The sequence below is a fragment of the Dioscorea cayenensis genome, chromosome 8 (assembly GCF_009730915.1).
Source record: "Dioscorea cayenensis subsp. rotundata cultivar TDr96_F1 chromosome 8, TDr96_F1_v2_PseudoChromosome.rev07_lg8_w22 25.fasta, whole genome shotgun sequence".
In the NCBI taxonomy this organism is placed as follows: domain Eukaryota; kingdom Viridiplantae; phylum Streptophyta; class Magnoliopsida; order Dioscoreales; family Dioscoreaceae; genus Dioscorea; species Dioscorea cayenensis.
In genome coordinates, this window is record NC_052478.1 from 1,396,542 (window position 1) to 1,417,774 (window position 21,233).

At 36.8% G+C, this 21,233-nt stretch overlaps 1 protein-coding gene and 1 pseudogene across 1 annotated transcript; both read left to right on the forward strand.

Annotated features, from left to right (window-relative positions):
• The first annotated feature begins 1,831 nt into the window (after positions 1-1,831).
• LOC120266818 (taxane 10-beta-hydroxylase-like) lies at positions 1,832-2,931 on the forward strand. Its single transcript, XM_039274476.1, has 2 exons — positions 1,832-2,326; positions 2,470-2,931. Exons 1-2 carry the CDS (start codon positions 1,832-1,834, stop codon positions 2,929-2,931), a joined length of 957 nt encoding a protein of 318 aa, XP_039130410.1.
• Positions 2,932-3,604: 673 nt separating this feature from the next.
• LOC120266820 lies at positions 3,605-6,152 on the forward strand (annotated as a pseudogene).
• The last annotated feature ends 15,081 nt before the right edge of the window (positions 6,153-21,233 follow it).

A 21,233-nucleotide genomic window follows, 5' to 3' on the forward strand; every position in this document is an offset into this window, starting at 1 on the left:
GAATGAAACGGTGCAAAATATATAGAGATTATTAAGAGAAGGAAGACACCAAACAAACAGAAAATCTACTAATCATGGATGAACAACATGACATAGAGAAAAGCTAAAATAGACAAGCCAAAAATGCGCCAGAGAGCGATGAGGAAAAAATCATCTCCCCAAGTCTCACATGCTATTAGTTCATGAGATTAGTCCGATCCCAAATTAGTCAATGACTCATCAGTCACTAGGATCACTGGCATGGGATCCCAAGAACTCAAAACTATGCTTCATAGATTAAATCAAATCCATCATCTTTTGTCTTTTAGCTTCAAGAACTGTAGACATCTAAAAAATAAAGGTTTAATTGTCATACAGGTCCCTGTAATTGTGTACTTTCTACCCTTTTAGTCATTGTAATACTTTTAGGTACATTTAAGTCATCATATTTGATCGAGTTGAGACTTTCTAGTCCGCGGCATAGATGGCGTTAACTTTGCCGTTTCTTTTGCGCCGACGTGACTTTTTTTATTATGAAATTGGGGGACTAAAAAGTCCCAAATCGATCAAATATGAGGACTTAATTGGACCTAACTGGAAATGTGACTTTTTTTTATTACGAAATATGGGGACTAAAAAGTCCCAACTCGATCAAATACAAAGACTTAATTGTACCTAATAGCAAATATTTAAAACCATGCCAGCTCAAAAGAAACTGCGAAGATAACGCCATCTACGCCTCAGACTCGAAAGTCCCAACTCGATCAAATATGAGGACTTAAATGTACCTAAAAGTATTACAAGGACTAAAAAGGCAGAAAGTACACAATTACAGGGACTTATATGGCAATTATACCAAAAATAAACATGTGCTTAATTTCAAAATAAGTGAGATTGATGAGAGCAATTTAAAATTGAAAGTATACTTATTATGTTCCAACCAAATGTTCTATAATAACGGCCGTAGAAAAGATATCCCAAGCATTTTTATCAACAGTTCAGAGGTTTGGTTTCTAGTGAGCCTAAAAGTCACCTGAGGAGTAAGGGAGTTATGGGAGTCCAAGAATGTAGCTCGGTGGTTCGACATGCCTACAATGGCTCAAGTGGTTCTAAATGCCTACAACAAAAGGGCATTAGAGGAAGAGACATCCAATGGATTCAATATCTACATGGCATGGCACACATGTGGTAGTTTGGAGCTTATTACATCCTCAGATGGCGAGATTTTATAGATTAAGAATCTTGTTGTTCCAAACCAACTAATTAAAAATATTGATCTTCATAGGACAAGGGACTTTCCACATGAGCAGGGTAACAAAACAACACAACCCACCATTACCGGGGGTAAAGCTCTACTCCTTGGAGTCCAGCGGATCCAAGGCCCTTCATTTTAGTTACTGATTCCAGGAGACATATGCGTAATAATTATATACTCTGTTGTCATTGAGCTTGACGACATTAACCTTTTATTGCAGTATTTGTACCATCTTCAAACCAGAAAACAGAATCCCAACAAGTTTAGCAATCTCTATTTTGTGTTTTAAATAACTTCCAATACTTCTTTACTTTATTAAATCAAAATCTAAAATCATTCAATGAATTAGAGATACCAAGCATCATATCTTGTTAAAAGGGACTAGATTCCTGAAGAGATGGCCACTAGATGCCAATAATCTTTAGTCCGGCTCTTATTCAAGTTCTTATCCATCTCTTAAACCAAAATGGTTTAGCGCTAAACTAATACCAAAAAGTTTGACAATACCAAAGCATCAAGTAGCCTATACTAAATATAAGATCACCAAAACCATTGACTTCAAAGAGGCAAAGAGCCCAAAGTTCTCAAGCTCCTACAATGGCTTCTGCTCAACTGCTAGCTCTCATCCTTGCATTGCTCCTTATCATTATCCATTTACTAACCAAAGATAGAAAGCAAAACAAGAGACTTCCTCCAGGCTCAATGGGGATTCCGATTATAGGCCAGAGCCTGAGTCTTCTCCGAGCAATGCGCACAAACACCGGCGAGAGATGGATTAAGGACCGAATAAATAAATATGGATCAATATGTAAGCTCTCACTCTTTGGGGGACCAACGGTGTTTCTCACCGGCCCAGCAGCAAATAAGTTCATCTTCTCTAGTGACTCGCTCACTCTTAAGCAGCCACAGTCCATCACAAGGATCATTGGAAGCCAGAACATGATGGAACTTATAGGTGCTGATCATAAGAGGGTTAGAGGTGCAGTCAGTTACTTCTTGAAACCTGAGATCTTGAGGAAGTATGTTGGTAAAATTGATGAAGAGATCAGACAACACTTCAGAACCAACTGGTTGAGCCATCAACAAGTTAAGGTAATGACTCATATGTATTTTTTTTTTAGACAGCAAGTTGGTGTATTTTTATTTGTTATACAGGTCTGATAGATGTTGACTTCACACCAAGCCATACCTAATTTGTTGTATTTAATTCTTGCTGTTGAAATCCTGATGTTTAGCCAGATGTTAGTTTAATATCAAGAATGGAATTGTTCAAAGGAATTAAAACATACCAATTAAAGAAGAAATCAAAGTCAATAGTAAAAGGTCATCCCTGCGCTCTGTTTTTGCAGGTTTCACCATCAATGAAGAGTTTGACATTCAATGTCATTTGCTCCACAATATTTGGGATTAAACAAGGAACAACCAGAGAAGCTCTAGTAAATGAGTTCAATAAGATGTTGGCTGGAATGTGGGCAGTGCCTATAAACTTGCCCTTCACTCACTTCCATAACAGCTTGAAAGCGAGAAAAAAGGTTGGGAAGATACTCAACAGAATCATAGTAGAGAAGAGGAGTGCATTGCAGAGAGGTGAGTGTTCCTCAGAGGACGAAGATCTCATAACTTACTTAATTAGCTTGGGTGCTGATAAAGGAGAGACCTTAACTGAGGAAGAGATCCTGGACAATGCCGTGCTTTGATGATCGCCGGACATGATACAACGGCTATCGTTCTCACTTTCATTGTTCGGCAGCTCGCCAATGATCCAATCATTTATGCTAGTGTTGTCAATGGTAATAATACTTGATCATATGAAATTTATGAATGTGTTTGATTCTCGAATGACTTCAAATTGAACTGCAGAACAAGAAGAGATAGCTAAAACTAAAGCACCAGAGGAGGCTTTAACATGGGATGATCTTCTCAAGATGAAGTATACATGGAGGGTAGCTCAAGAGATTTTGAGGACAATTCCTCCAGTCTTTGGTGGATTCAGAAGAGTGATCAAAAATGTTGAATTTGGTGGTTATCTCATCCCAAAAGGATGGCAAGTAAGTCAGACATTATCATCAAGAACAAGCCATTACTAATAATACATCTGCTTATGAATTCAATCCATTTTAGGTGTTTTGGAATACAAGCATAACACACATGGATGGAAGTATCTTCAAAGAACCTGAAAAGTTCGATCCGTCACGCTTCGAGAAGCAATCTGAGATTCCACCATACTGTTTCATTGCATTTGGAGCAGGACCAAGGATATGTCCAGGCTATGAGTTTGCTAAGACAGAGACACTGGTAGCAGTGCACTATATGGTCACTAGATTCAAATGGAGTTTATGTTGCAAAGATGATACTTTTGTTAGAGATCCAATGCCATCTCCAAAGCAGGGACTCCCTGTTCTGATTGAAGTCAAGGCTAGTCTATAAAAACTTTAACAAAGAGTCAATATGCATGTCATGTACTCTAGCTAAAATTTCAAACCAATAAAATAATATTCAAACAATGTCAGTGACATGAGGGCCCATCTTTTCGTTCTTTAATTCAGGAGATCAATGAGAGAGAGAGAGAGATGTGGCCCAACTACCACATCAACATTGTATAAGAGTTTTTGTAAAACTAAAAAAATAAGAACCATCCATCTCCTTGTTCAACGCTAAATGAATTCTCTCAGGATCCTCACCATCTCTCTTCTTCTGCTTCTCTTCTTTCTATTTGTTTTGGGTTCAATGGGATGGGTCATCAAGGATATCATTACTAGTTGTGGATCTTCTACCTCTTCTCCCTCAGCAAGTCTCGTGGCCACTTTTTGCGGTCTCTCCACGGCGCTGCCGATCTTTTACCGACCTTCGTTGGTTCACCGTCGTTGTCAAACACTCATGTGGAGTGGAAAGGTGCTTGCTTTTACCAGAACAGTGCATGGATGGAGTTCCACAACAAGTCTGGTTCCAAGTATGGTGGTGGAACTCTTCATATCAAGGTTTGTTTTTCATCCAAATACTCACAAGTTCTGAGCTTTTTACAGGGTTGAAAAATTAAAAAGATATACTATCTTTGCTTTGTTTTCAGGTCAGTGATGCTCATAGTTGGACGTGCATGGACCTTTACATCTTTGCAACTCCATACAGAGTGACATGGGATTACTATTTCTTGGCTAGAGAACATACTCTTGACTTTTGATGAATGGGAGGGAGAAAATGAGTTTGAACATGTAAGGAAGGATATCTCTTGTCCACAACTCTTGATCAGAATATTTTTGTTGATATCTTTTAATTTTGTTTACAATTAGGTGAAATACAAAGGAGTGTCGATCTTTTCTCTTGCAATCAGGATTGCTTGGAACACTGAGAGCTTTATGGGATGTCTTCCCTTTGTTTACAAACACTGGATGGGGTGAGGACTCTAATCTTGCTTTTCTTGAGAAACATATGGGAGCTTCATTTCCAGAACGCCCAACACCATGGTTTTCAAACATAAGCGTGGATGATATTCACTCTGGAGACTTCTTAGCATTGTCGAAAAATTCAGGGACAGTGGGGTGGTTTTTGAGACACTGGAGAAGTGGGTCACTGGAGCTTATGCTGGTCATTCTGCAGTTTGTCTCAAAGATTCAGAAGGAAAACTTTGGATTGGAGAATCTGGTCATGAAAATGACAAGGTTAGTTAGTTAGTCATACAAAACACAATACATTTGAGTTGAAAATGAACGATAATTTTATCGATGTTTTTGATCGATTAGGGAGAAAGTATCATTGCTCTTTTGCCATGGGAGGAGTGGTGGGACATTGAGCTGAATAAAGATGAATCAGATCCTCATATAGCTTTGTTTCCTCTGCACCCAGATATGAGAGCCAAATTCAATGAAACTGCAGCTTGGGAGTATGCAAGAAGCATGGCAGGAAAGTCTTATGGTTATCATAATATGATTTTTAGTTGGATTGATACTAGCAAAGATAATTATCCTCCTCCATTGGATGCACACATGGTATGATAATTCTACTAATTTATTTTTCTTTAATACTTATCCCTTAATATGTTCTGATTAATCTTGTGAACTATATATGTATATATATATATAGGTTGGTTCATTCATGACAGTTTGGAACAGAGTGCAACCAGTCTATGCTGCAAACTTGTGGAATGAAGCATTGAATAAAAGACTGGGGACTGAGGTTTGATTAAGAAATACATGATAAGATTAATCAGTGTTTATAAATGAGCAATGAATTACTTGATTTCTTTACAGGGACTTGATCTTCCTGAAATTATAGTAGAAACCGAAAGGCGAGGTTCATCTTTCGACAAATTGCTTGCCATTCCTGAACATGATGGTTGGATTTACTCTGATGGAAAATCAACATCTTGTGTTGCTTTCATTCTTGAAGTTTATAAGCATGCTGGCCTCTTTGATCCAATTGCAAACTCTATTCAAGTAACAGAGTTCACCGTAAGTATCAATAGATTATACAATAGTTCTGATAACATATTAAGAAATTAAAATTAATGTGTTAACTATTTTTACTGTTTTGCAGATAAAGGATGCTTACTCATTGAAGTTCTTTGAAAACAATATGAGCAGACTTCCAGAATGGTGCAATAAGGAAGATGATGTAAAGCTTCCATTTTGCCAAATTAAAGGGAGATACAGAATGGAGTTTCCAGGTTATAATATTATAGAACCTTATCCACATATGAATGAGAAATGTCCATCTCTCCCTCCAAATTATATCAGGCCAACGAATTGCTGATTAACTCTCATGCGAAAAGAGAGAATTCAACGCCTTTCTAATGCATGGTCGAGGATTTGGAGTGTGTTGGGTGATTTGCTGAAAAAATCTAATTGCTGATTATTATTTTACTACCAATTTATGTATGTACATTGATGGACTTTCGTTTTAATCTTTCTAGCGTTTGATTCTCTACTTTTTGTCCTATTGTAGTATTTTTTTTTCACTTCTGTACTGTTGCAGTCTCTAGATTTACTGTTTGTTTTCAATAAAACATGGTTTATCATAATAGTAACTTGTATTGCATGACATAGATTGATCCCCATTCTCTCTCACTCTAAATTGTTTTGATACAAACTTTAAAAGGAATAAATAAATAAATATCTATTTTATAAAAATAAAAATAAAAATAAATAAACTACATTCATTAAAAAAAATTCAAATAAAAATATAAAGACATTTATATTTATTGATTGATCTTCATTCTAAAAATAATTTTTTAAAATAAATAAATAAATCACATTTATTAATAAAAGTAAAATCAAAACAATACAGAAGTACACTAGTAGTTTTAATGGGGTCTTTTTAGGTAATCTCAGTAGATTGTGTCACCTTCAACATGCTGATGATTTGCTTTTCATTACCATCGAAGGGCTCGAAGGTCTGATAATGCTAAAGCTATCTTGTTGCTCTTTAAGAGTCTCTCTGGGCTTTCTTTAAACTTCCTTAAAAGTCATCTTTACTCTTTCTTCTCGAGCTGCATCCCGAGAGGTGAAATCACTCACTCTTAACTGTATGACTAACTTCCTCACAGTGACTTATCTGGTGCCCATTTCAAGAAAAAGCCCTAGACAGAAAGACTGGCTCATCCTTACCAAGGCGGTCAATGATCGTCTTGTGGCTTGAAAAGTTCAATTTCTTTCTTTAGGAGGTTGCCTCATCCTAGTTAATTATGTCCTCTCTTCTATCTCGACATACTGGATAACAGTGTTCGATTCTCCCTTTCTGGGTGAGGCGCAAATTTGACAGTATTCAAAGGGATTTTCTTTGGAGTGGACATGATTTTTTGAAACCCAAATGTCGTCTTGTGGCTCGGAATCACATTTGTAAAACTAAAAACTAGGGAGGTTGGGGTGTGCTGAACCTTAGAGACTCCAATCATGCCCTTCTTGAAAAATGGTGATGGAAACTCTCGCATTCTAACAAAGTCTGCTGGTCCAAGATCATCATTTTCAACTATACTCGCTCAAAGGGGATCATGACCCTTTTTTATGCAACTCTCCCTAGAAAATCATTCTTTTAGAAAAGTATTCTCAACTGCAAGCCCGCGTTTCTCACAAGTATAGACTCGGTCATCGAGAATGGTAAGAACACTTCGCAAAGGCTAGATAGGTGGTTTGAAGTCACTCCCCTTAAGGAGGGGTGGTCGGGACTCTTTTTATGCAGTGGCGGGGACCCCTTTTTTTATCTCTGTTGACAACTTCATCCAAGGAACGCCAGTACTAGGTCTTGTGGACTTACCCCTTTTACACCATCTCCTACCTTCCACCCTTTCATCAGACAACAACAGAAAGTTTTGGCATTGGGACAATAGGGGTATTCGGTGAAAATATTCTACACCTTCTTGAATGATGGTGAGCTCAAGTGTTTGCTAAGCAAATCCTTTTGGGCTGGCCCTTGCCCTCTCAAATTCAAAATCTTCTTATGGTTGGCTTTTCATTTTAAGATTCTTTTGTTGAAGAATCTTGTTAAGTGTAGATGTAATAGAATTTCCACTCCTATTTGTGTTCTTTGTCATACTGCCCTAGAAGGGGTGGATCATTTCTTGGTGAGCTATCCTTTTTCAACACAAATCTAACCTCATTTTGGGGTGATCTTCAATTAAATGACCCTTCTCTGTACCCTCGTTGAGGCCTGGTCAGTCGGGGTGTCAAGGGGGAGACTATGCACTAAACCTTTAGGAAATCTTCTTGTCCATGCTATCTGTTAGGTCATTTGGACTGAGCGCCACAATCATATTTTTAATTGTACGAATGTAGTTTTTCCTCCATTAATTTGTAAAATTGATCATATGCTTCTCTCTTGGATAAATGCAGCTTCAGATTTGCTCAAACTCACCGTTGAAGAGGACATCTCCAAAATTAAGAGGAGTCTCACCTTTGCAGGATCCCTGCCTCCTAGCCTCGGCGTCTGGCCTCCTTGGCTAGCGACCCCGATAACCCTCTCAGTGAAAGGCATTTCATTGTGACTTCCCCCTAGGACCCTGATGGACCCCCCTTTCTTTCCTCTGTCCTTTTTTGTTATTTTCAAGCTTTTAGACCGATCCACCGTGATGGCCCCCAATGACTTGCCTTGGCTTCCCTTTGTCTCTATTCTCCTTGTCTTCCTTTGTACGTTCCTGTTTTTCTAATAAACCGTTGTTTATCCACTTTTTAAAAGAAAACTAGTGTCACAAACATCTAAAAAAGAAGAGTATTGAAAATTAAACCACCTTCAAGATGACGTCACATAGAGATAAGAGATCACTTCAATGGAGTAATTTGTGGCCTACCTTTCAAAGTATCACTTGCACTTAGGTTGGATTTTGATTCTTCGAAATCATTCACTTTGCCCATGTGAGACCTGAAGAACTCCAAACTTCTCTTGACAGTTAGGATCAAGCCTTCCAGTTTCGTGTTTTTTTTTTTCAGCTAAAAGAATTAACTGTAAACATCAACATAAGGAACATGTTGGAAAGTTCTTTGAAAATCACAAAGTGTGCTCAGCTTTCCTTATTAAAAATATGGATATTTTTCTCAAGCCAGGTACTCCATTGTCTAGCAACCAGCAAGAGAGTCCCATGTTTCCCGACTTGGACCGCATAAGTCATTCAAGAAATTGGGGGTAAGAGGTTAGCCTCATAAGTCATTCAATGAATTGAGGGTAAGAGGTTAGCCTAAGGACATCACAAAGGAACAAAGGATGCATGGGTGGTCAACTGCTTCTACTGCTCCTGTTTTCCTATATATATAAATTTTTATATTGTGATTAAAAAAATAATTTTATTTAATTTAAAATATATAATTGAAATGAAATTTTAATATTATATTTTATGAACAATCTAGAAAAATATGTCTATATGGATTAATTTTTTTTAAAAAAATAAGGATAATTTTCTTTAGATTATTTAAAAAAAATATATAAATAGGCAGAATAGTAGGAAGACAAATAAATAGATCAATCATTTTGAAACCACAAATTTTTAAATACTTGAAGCGTACGGTTGGAGTTATGATGATATTTATAATTTGGTTGTTGGAAATTATTTGTTATAATATTGTGGGTGGTAATTTAATTTAATTAAATATAAATTAAAAAGTTTGTAGATTTTTTAAAAATTATTAATATGTTTTGTTTATATTATTTAAATGTTTGCTTGAAAGTTGTGGAAAATGAGAAATTTTTTTAAAAAAATAAATAAATCACAAATTTATCAAAAATAAAACATAAGTATAAAAGTAAAATAGATAAAGACGACTAAACATTAGAGAACAATAAGTAAATAAAAGATGAAACGCTAAATTACACATTTTTTATTCAGGGATTACATATACCAAATATATATATATATATAAATAATTAGTTTTAAAAATAATTGATAGTGGTGGAAGAAAGATACAATTAGAATCACGTTCTAGTAATATTCCAAATAATGGCTATAATCAGGAGATCCCAAATGTTCTTGAGTGTTCATATAAGAGCAATTCTCTGGGTTCCCATCAGTCTGCCAATGAAGCTAAAGGATAATGGGACAGACCCAAAAAAAAAAAATCCATACAATGTCTATATGGATTAAACAAATACATACAATTTGGATAAACATTACAAAACAAAACTAAGCTACAAACCAATGCCAAAAAAAAAAAAATGAAAAAACTATTTTTTATTTGAAATCCAAGGGAAGGCCTATTGTCACACCCACCCCTTCTACAGGGTAAATGTAGCACCCATCGGGTTAAAAAAATTCCTTTTTAGCTGGAAACCCTGACTATCTCTCGAAAACCAAAATCGGACTTACAAATTACTGATTTACTAACTTTTACACCAACTGCGAGGATTCAAATCTGAAATACAACAAATATAATAACTCAAATTTGTGGAGTACAATCGCTACTGAGATCACGATACCAACAAATATAAAAGAAAAGTATGGGACCCAGCTGCGGTCTTGGACTTAACCCCGACTAGCTCTAAACTTGAGCAGGCAATCTAGGGTCTTGCTCCTGCGATTCTGACAGACATTCGAGTTGGTCGGTGAGTGGCTTAATAATTTCAAATATTTAAATACGAGTATATATAAAGTATATAAATACCAAACTTCTCAAATAATTTTTTTCCAACTTTTCCAAAAATACCGGAATTCTAGCAAAAATACATTTTTTTAAAGAACTTTTTGAAACATAAATTCATCACAAATCAATATCAAATCAATTTTTCTAGGAAAATCCAAATTGTTGTGAGACTGCCTCCTAAGAGCGACAGTGGGCTTCGCCCTCATCACAACCCAAAATAACAAGTAATATAAAAACCATTCTCAATTCCACGACTGGAAAACTCTCCCCACTTAGCCGTCGCGACTAGGGTTTGGGAGCCGCCAAGAGTCTTCATAACCTTGGCGTTGGCCCACCGGTCCCGTGTGGTGACTCGGGATCCCGATGTATCATCCAATCGAGGGCTCTACGCTCCCACTGATCCGGACAAATCAACACTCAGGGTCCACCACGCCACCTCTAAAGGGCTGGCCCGTGGGGACCCACTCTGCGAGTAGTCGGGGCTTTTAGCCCGCCGTCACCATCCAAACCAACATGTAGATGCAGCGACAATACAAGCTGTATAAATCATAACATATGGTCCTTATCCAGGGACAAACATTCGCGATGACGATACATGCATAATACCAGGGTAAAAGTCCAAATACAAAATACCATTCCTATGCCGGGAATGAAAAACCCAGATCCACAAATATTGTCGGTAAAAATATTTTTAATACACGCACATGATTTCACAAATCATTCCAAATCAAAGCATATATAACCATCCAAAAATAAATTCATGAACCGAATAATTAAATCACATATACATGTATTTATACTATTTATAAATACGTATAATTATACGAAATTGATGTATCAATACGATTGTCAGGAACATCAACGGCAAGTAAATATACATATATTTTAACCTTATACGCAAATTAAACATGATAAAATGAAATACTTAAATAATTATTTCCAAAATACTAGTTATTAAACAATTATTTCAAAATAATAATAATTAATCAATTAAATAATAGCCACTACCAACTCACCTGGTGTCCTTGGGTTCCTTGCTAGACCTGGAACTCCTTCCCAAGACTGAACAACACCTAACAAGAATAATAATATAAAAATAAATAACACATTTAAACCCAAAATAAAATACTATAAACAATAATAGACTCTCTATTGGGCCCACTCACTCCAATCGGTTAAAATCCAACCTTGCACAGTCCAACTGGCCTTCAATTGCATTTAAAACCAAATTTCAATTTGAGTCGAAACACGACTAAACCAATCGAACCAATCTCAATTCCATTGAACCAAGCTCAATTGCACTGAACCAAGCTTAATTCCACTGAACCAAACTCAATCAAACTGAACCAGCTTGAACCAACTCAATTCTTATTCAAAATCCATTGAACCAACTTGGTTCAGTCCAAAACCCTTAACCCAAAATCAACTGAACCAAACCCAACCCATCTCAACTTGATTTGATCAAGCCCAACTCAACCAAATCAACTCAACTCAACCAACCAAATCAATTCAACTTGGTTTGATCAAATCAAATCAATTGGACTAACTCAACCCATTTCAATCCAACAATCATCATTAACACCTTAATCATCATAATCATCAATTTAATTAACTAAACCAAATTTTTAATCTCGGTGCTACATGATGCTACGATAGAAAACCGAAAAATCTCATCCTCCATTTTAAACAAAAAATTCAACTCAAATACAAGATTTTTCCAAACAACTTCAAGTATTCATCATCAATCAACAATAAACCATGCTTTTACCATTCAAAACCAAGCTAAACTCATAAAAACAAGCTAAGATTTAGCATGGTTGCTCAAGTTCATTTCAACCAAATATCATGCATTATTTCAACCAAATAAAACTCTTACCAAGCAAGCAAACACTCCGGCGAACTTTCTCCGGCATTCTCCAAGCTCCAAACTCCTTCAAGCCTCCCATTTTCCTTTTCATTTTCATTTTTCATTTTTTAATCTCTCCCGGGTTACTGTAGCGGTATGAATGAGAAGGAGATGAAGAAGACCATCAACTCTAGATTTTTCTCCAACTTATGATTCAGCCGAAATTCAATTTCAGTCCCTAGAAATATAATTTCTTACAAAAGAGTCCCTGAAAAACTCACAAATAGTCCCTGAATTATGAAATAGTATTCTCAAAAGGTCCTTTAAAATTATCCAATGGTCCCTGAAGTATAACACAATATTTCAAAAAGGTCCCTACCGCCTTACCTTTCAGTCCTTGGTTTCCAGAAATATTTTATATCAATCCTTTTTCTATTACTCTTTAACCCAAAAATCTTTTAAAAAAACTTTTTACACTTAAGTCCTTGTTACATCCACTTGGGGTTTCTCAACAAGATTACTCAGTAGAAAAATTCTTCTCGCAAGCTGTAGTAATACCACGAATATATTTTCCAACGGATATCTAAAGGTTCGAGTATTACAATCCTTCCTCATAAGAAAATTTCGTCCCTCGAAATTTCCTTAGCATGTATAAATCTGATATCACTGAATTTCATTACTTGTTCCAAGACCTGTTCTCTTGTTCCAAATCTGTTCAACAGTAAATAACAATACTGTATTAGGATGTCCAAGTATCTGCTGATGATCAAAGTGAAGTTGATTCCTCTTATACGGTGTTATACACGGTATACAGCACTCTTCTGCTGTGTTTCTCTGGCTTCCTCACTTCCAAAACTCATACAATAAAATAATCTTGTATTTTCCACAATCCAGAAGAAAAGCAACTTCTTATTCACAAGTAGGAATACATCATACTGGAAATACACAGGTAGAATTCAAACATCTCAAGCACACAAACGATAATACAAACAGATTATTCTACTATTCACAAGTCCTCATACGTCTACTGAACCTCATCCTTGTCTACGGTTTCTGCGGTTCAACCTTTCCCGTGTCCCATCGCTTTCAACCGTCCGCACTATAGTTAAGGATCGCATGGGCATCATCATATCAGTTGCAAACTCCTCGAAACTCCATACCTCCTTCTCGATTCGCATATGACTCTCGCCCTAGGTGAAAAGCGTTCCATGTAAATATTTTTTTCGACTCAAGCAACTATAGAGCTAAAAATCTCGGTATTCATGGTTACCACATAACGAGCTTGTGGGACATAAACATCGATCGTTGCTTGTTCTTGGTTACCGAGTGCGATAATAGAACGAGAAGATCTTGAGGCAACAAGAGTAGAGCTAGAGGGTACTTGAGCAAAGATATTGGTTTCCATCTCTTCTTCCCTCTTTCGTTCCTCCTCTCTCCTTCTCTGTTCCTCCACTTCTCTTCTCGTTCTTCTTCCTCTCTCTGAAGCTCTTCCAGAAATATCTCTACTCTTTCTCTATTATACCTTGGAGGAGGTCCCTCGTCTCGACTCGTCTCAAACGCCTTGGTTCCATTACTCAAAAATCCTTAAGACACTCAAAATTCCATCGATGAAAAAAATGCAAGTCCGATCTTCTCCTCTATTTAAACACAACTAAACTACACTTAGAGGAGCTGGCCATAATTCATCCAAAGTCCGACAAATCAAACTCGAATCAATGTCACATCATAACACACCTTTTAAGAATCAACAGAAAGGTGATAAAGAAGACTGGTTACTCACGGGCTAATCTCCATATTCTTAAGCACAGGTATGTCCAAAGTATCTTTCAAATCAAACTGCAAATCACTGTGTGCCAGTCAACAAAGAGAATGCCAAATACCCTTCTTTGGCAACTTTAAGTTAACTTATTTTGGATAAAACCAATTCCAATAAATATCTCAACCCGTGATCAGGATCACAGTGTACTGCTCAGCTCTCTGCCTCAAATATCAAAACCTACTATCAGCTCTCATTCCAAATATGCAACTTAGGTTTTAACCAGATTGGAGACTCTTAATACTTCTATTGGGCCCTTAACTTTCTGTCTAATCCCTACTAAACCTCTAAGTCTAGACATGACTTCTAAAGTTAGTCTCAGATCTGACAACCGCCGCGACGATCCCGAGGAGGGACACACACCACTCAACCCTCGAGTCATCGCAAGGCTCACAAACTCCCTGCTAAAACAACACCGCAATAATAAAAGGTACCAAAAACAAAACTTTCACTCAAAAAATCAATAGTAAAGTGAAAGATATACAAATCACATTCTACGAGTTAATAACACTAGTGGATCCACTGCACTCATACAATGCAACCCCGATTAAGAGTAAACAAACAACCCCGACTCGGGATACAAATTGCCAAGCACTTCGCCTCGCTATGACGACCAAAACCACTAAAACCTGGAAGAGAGGAGGGGGGTGAGTAACCATAGTCACTCAGTGAATGGGTTAGCACAAATCTAACAGAATATCAAAACAAATCGAGGAAATTCCAATAAACACATTCTACAATAACATAAATGAACTGGAACGTTCACATTTGCAACATAATGAAAATACAGGATATGAAACCTTGGTATTTAGAAACCAAAACATAAATTCTCACGAGTATAGACAAAACATCAACATGTATAAAACAAATGCTTGGATATAATTTCCCAAAATAAGTAGAAGAACCAACTTAAATAAATAAAATCCTCGATAATCACAAATCCTCAATTCTGCATGATACATGTTCGAAAAGCATTAAGATATCAAACATGTTATGTGAAAGATCACACTTCGAATATACCAATTGCAAGAAAATAGAATTTTCCTCAAATATTGAAATTTCATCTCGATCAAATAAACAATGGCCTAAAAACACTCTCTCTAACTTTAGCCGCCGTCACGACTAAGTTGAGAGCCGTCAAGGTCTTCGCACCCTTGACGTTGGCCCACCGGTCCCGTGTGGTGACCCCGGGATCCCGATGTATCATCCAATCAGGGCTCTACGCTCCCACCTGATCTGGACAAATCAACACCCAGGTCCACAACGCCACCTCTAAAGGCTGGCCCGTTGGGACCCACTACTGCAGTAGTCGGGCCTTAGCCCGCCGTCACCATCCAAACCAACATATAGCTGTAGCAATAATACAATCTGAATCACTCATGTCACAAGGTCCTTATTCAGGACAAGCATTCACATATCGGGAATAAACATTATTTCCACAAATCCAAAGCCAAAGCATAGTAATGCATGTAAACTTTCAAAAAGTATTCCAATCCCGATGTGCCAATACATTCAAAAACATTTCTGTCCAAATGCCAAGAATAACACAATAATATGCGAAGCTCTGAAGCATTGCTTTAGACAATAAAACCAGTCAATATTAAACGCATTATAATATCCACAATCTAGAAGAACATGCCATTCAGAAATAAAAACCCTTTTGTTTTCATAACCATAAATATCAAAAGCATGCTTATACAAGTGAAAGGTTTTACAAACCATTTCTAAAAGTTGATGCCAACAGTGTAGAAAAGAAACATTAAGTTTTGAAATACAATAAAAGGCATCAAAACAAGCATAGCTTTTGTTCTAGTTAAACCTCAAGTTACTTAGGATCATTCTAGCTTTCTCTTTCTTCAGCTCACTAAGTTTTCCTCCAAATACAAGATTAATCCCCAAGGTCTAGTCTATCACAACCTCTAAATACTTTACAAGTCATGAAAATATGTTCATCTCATCACATATATTTACACCTACCAATATACATTGATTAAATCCTACTTTACACATCATTAGGTATTTACTTTCACAAGCCTTTACTATTCGAGCCTCTCTTATACTCAACAATGTCTTAGATCCTTATCATAGTGCCACTACCTCAACATTAATATTTACTTCATCTATAATAATTTCATTGTCAAAATACTCACAAGTTGACTATCTCCTCTAAGGATGTATTAAATCAAACTATTATTAAAAAAATTCACGGGGAATATTCGGTCTTTGCAATTCAACACTTGTCACATATATAGCTCAAGCTATTCATCATCAACCTTCTAAATAAATTCCATTTAGAATAATAATCATAATCATTGGCATCCACCCGATATATATATATATATACATATGTATATCCCGATATGATCAAACTACAATTAAGCACCCTACACTATGCTCACAAGAACAAACCTCATCAATTTGTGAGAATCCTACTACATAAGTGTAATTATGTCACCCATGGTTCTCAGACATTACAAAGAATATATTAGCATAAATCTCACTGACTAGCCAAAATCATATATAAGGTTCCACAAGTTATTCCAATTCCAATATACTAGTGTAGTCATATACCTTAGCATTCAAGACTTCATCAGGTTCCATGTACCATGTTTATCACATCATGCCTCAAAAACTTCGAAATTATGCATCATTAGGGAGATTAAATCATCCATTGAACATACATAATCAATTTTACTTATAACCCATAAGCTCCATGAACTTGTTGTAATAATCAGCAATTTCCATTCATCCACCAAGCATGTATATCCTCAAGTTCAATCTCAACTAACGCAAGTACAACATTAACAAGCTTTCTCATGATTTTTCAGAGAGTAAACCACAAGTCATTTTAAATAAACCATAGTCTCTAGTAGTCATCTACACTTTCTTTTCTCCTATAGCCAGTGATTTGAAAACATGATAAAGCCATGGAAATCATTTCAGAAAAACAAATAAAATATTTTCGATACTCAATTAGAATTGTGCACTCAACATAACCCACTCACAGAACATGTTGCCTCGCGTGGAGACGCGCACACTGATTGGCGGTTTCCTTCCCCTTGGAGGATGCTTCGCCACCTAGATACAAGCAGGGAATCCAAATACTAATGAACACAAGAATGATCGCTAAAAAGAAAATGCATGCAAATGCATTTATACATGTCTAATACGAAACCTTAGGGTTTTTAGGGCAAAACATTGTCATTTTTGGACCCAAACGACCTCGTAATGAAGTAAACCTAGTTCCAATAAGTTCAATGAATGAAAAGCTTCAATTTGGATCAAAAGAAATACAATAAAAGGCCAAAAGTTTTTCCGATGCTACAAGAATATCGGGAATGCTACAAGAAACCCGAACCTTACAAATGGTTTTCTCTCATTTTTACAACATCAAACGATGAAATTTTTGACACAATTCTCATGAATAACAATTGACAACATCAAGGGCTTTCATTTTAAGCCCAAAAACTTCCACAAATCATGAAAAAAATCTAGGGTTTTTGGTCTAGGTTTATAAATAATGAATACAATGAAAATACGGAAGAAATACATACTAAAAACTCGGATAAAGGCTCTTACCTTACTCAAGAGGATGTGGGAGTAAATTTTTGGTGTTGGTTCGCGGAATTGGTCGCGGAAATAGTTAGGGATTTTTTTTTTTTTAAGGGTTCGGCCGGCATGGAGAAGCAAAGAAGGAGAAGGAAAGAAGAAGGAAGAGAAGAATTTGGATATTAATTCTCGGTTGCTACAGATGTCGGGTTGCTACAAGACACTTCAACAAGATCGGGTTGCTACAGATCGTAGTGCTACATGTCATGCATGTAATCAATAGTGTTGAGTCGCAAAAACTACAGTGAACAAAGCTAGTTTAACTACAGTAATGGGTTGCTACAATGTTTTTTTATTCTTTTCTAAATTACTCTATTGCCCCTCTAACACAAGAATGGAAACAAAAATCCAAAACGACCGAATCGCCCTCCCTATTTATGGCGTAATTTTCGCACATAATCAATCTGCGTAATCCAAGAAAAATCTATTAATGCAAAATGACCATTTTACCCTAATGCATTCACAAAAAAATAAGAGAAAATCCTAGGTCCAAATTTGACCTGGGTACAACACTCTACTCTTCCTTAAAGAAATTTCGTCCTCGAAATTTCCAAGAGACCTCGACTCCAGATAAGCAGGAGCAACTGTCCCAAGACGCATAAGCAGGCATTGTGCTGGCAACATCAACTCGAATAGATCACCCAAACAATACTTAAAACCAAGTTTCAACATGCGTCTATGCTATATGCTTTGACTCTAACTCGGATCCACTAGCGACTACAAGAGACAATCAAAGACAAGAATAAAACATGACTATCAGTATAACCAATAGCTCTGATACCAATAAAATTGTCACGTCCCCGACCCGCGGGCCCGCCACGTGACAACCGCCGCGACGATCCCGAGGAGGGACACACACCACTCAACCCTCGAGTCATCGCAAGGCTCACAAACTCCTGCTAAACAACACCGCAATAATAAAGGTACCAAAAACCTCTAATTTCTCATTTTTCTTCATAACTCTCGGTTATCAGTAAAGCAAAATGGTGGAGAAGAAGATGAACAACACTCAAGCTCTAGATTTTTTTCTCCAAATTTAACTTTCAGCCGAAATTTACATTTAGTCCCTCAAAAACATAATTCCTTACAAAACAGTCCCCTGAAAAACTCATGAATGGTCCCTGAATTACAAAATAGTATTCTCAAAAGATCCTTCTAAATTATCCAATGGTCCTTGGATTATAGTACAACATTTCAAAAAGATCCCTTCCATCTTACCTTTCAGTCCTTGGATGCCGTAAACATTTTATATCAATCCTTTTTCTATTACTCTTTAACCCAAAAATCTTTTATAAACTTTTACACTTAGGTCCTTGTTATTTCCACTTGGGGTTTCTCAACAAGATTACTCAGAGAAAAATTTTATCAGAATCGTAGTAATACCCTCGAATATATTTTTCCAATGGTATCCAAAGGTTCAGTGGTATTACAATCCTTCCCTCTTAAGAAAAATTTCGTCCCTCGAAATTTCCTTAGCATACATCAACTCGATATCACTCGAATTTCATTACTTGTTCCAAGACCCGCTCTCTTGTTCCAAACTGCTCAACAAGAAATAACAATACCGTAAAAAGGATGTCCAAGTATCTCGCGATGATCAAAGCTGAACCCCGATTCCTCTTATACGGTGTTATACACGGTATACAACACTCTTCTGATGTGTTCCTACTTGTGAATAAGAAGTTGCTTTTCTTCTGGATTGTGGAAAATACAAGATTATTTTATTGTATGGTTACCACATAACGAGCTTGTGGGACATAAACATCAGTCATTGCTATTTCTTGGTTACCAGGTGCAATAATAGAACTAGAAGATGCTCGAGGCAACAAGAGTAGAGCTAGAGGGTACTTGAGCAAAGAATACGGGTTTCCATCTCTTCTTCTCTCATTCGCTCCTCCTCTCTCCTTCTCTGCTCCTCCATTTCTCTTCTCTGCTTCTTCTCTCTCTCACGCTTCTTCCAGAAATATCTCTTCTCTTCTCTATTATACCTGAGGAGGTCCCTCGCCCTCACTGCCCTCAAACGCCTTGGTTCCATTACTCAAAAATCCTTAAGACACTCAAAAATTCCACTCGATGAAAAATGCAAGTCCGATCTTCTCCTCTATTTAAACACAACTAAACTACACTTAGAGGAGTCGGCCATAATTCATCCAAAGTCCGACAAATCAAACTCGAATCAACGGGCACATCATAACACACCTTTTAAGAATCAATGTAAAGGTGATAAAGAAGACTGGTTACTCACGGGCTAATCTCCATATTCTTAAGCACACGTATGTCCAAAGTATCTTTCAAATCAAATCGCAAATCATCAGGTGCTACCAACAAAGAGAATGCCAAATACCCTTCTACCGAGGTAAATGTGGCACCCATCAGTTAAAAATTCCTTTTTAACTGGAAACCCCGACACCTCTCGTAAAACCAAATCGACTTACAAATTACAATTTACAACTTTTACACCAACTCGCAGGATTCAAATACGTAAATACAACAAATATAATAACTCAAATTTGTGGGTACAACCGCTACAAGATCACGATACCAACAAATATAAAGAAAAGTATGGGACCCATCGCAGCTTGGACTTAACCCCCGACTAGCTCTAAACTTGAACAGTCAATCTAGGGTCTTGCTCTCCCTGCAGCTATAAAGACATTCGATTGGGTTTCAGAGTGGCTTAATAATTTCAAATATTTAAATACAAGATATATAAAGTATATAAATACCAACTTCTCAAATAATTTTTTTCCAACTTTTCCAAAATACCGTAATTCTAGCAAAAATACATTTTTTAAAGAACTTTTGAAACATAAATTCATCACAAATCAATATCAAATCAATTTTCTAGGAAAATCCAAATTGTTGTGAGAGACCGCCTCCTAAGAGCGACAAATGGGCTCGCCTCATCACAACCCAAAAATAACAAGTAATATAAAAACCATTCTCAATTCCACGACTGGAAAAACTCTCCCCCACTTAGCCGCCGTCGCGACTAGGGTTTGGGAGCCGCCAAGGTCTTCATAACCTCGACGCTGGCCCACCCGGGTCCCTGCAGGGGCGACTCCGGGATCCCGATGTATCATCCAATCGTGGCTCTACGCCCCCACCGATCCTGACAAATCAACACTCGTGTCCACCACGCCACCTCTAAAGGCCGGCCCGTGGGGACCCACTATCGCAGTAGTCGGGCTTTTAGCCCCGTCACCATCCAAACCAACATGTAGATGCAAAGAACAATACAAACCAGATAAATCATAACATATGGTCCTTATCCAGACAAACATTCACAAAGATCGATACATGCATAATACCAAGAAAGTCCAACATAAAAATACCATTCCTATGCCAGAATGAAAAACCATCCCCACAAATATTGTCGGTAAAATATTTTAATACACGCACATGATTTCACAAATCATTCCAAATCAAAGCATATATAACCATCCAAAAATAAATTCATGAACCGAATAATTAAATCACATATACATGTATTTATACTATTTATAAATACGTATAATTATACGAAATTGATGTATCAATACGATTGTCAGGAACATCAACGGCAAGTAAATATACATATATTTTAACCTTATACGCAAATTAAACATGATAAAATGAAATACTTAAATAATTATTTCCAAAATACTAGTTATTAAACAATTATTTCAAAAT

Coding starts and splice junctions, on each gene's coding strand:
- LOC120266818 (XM_039274476.1), top strand. CDS start 1,832: ATGGCTTCTGCTCAACTGCTAGCTCTCATCCTTGCATTGCTCCTTATC. Junction 2,327..2,469: donor TGAGCCATCAACAAGTTAAG/GTAATGACTCAT, acceptor CCTGATGTTTAG/CCAGATGTTAGTTTAATATC.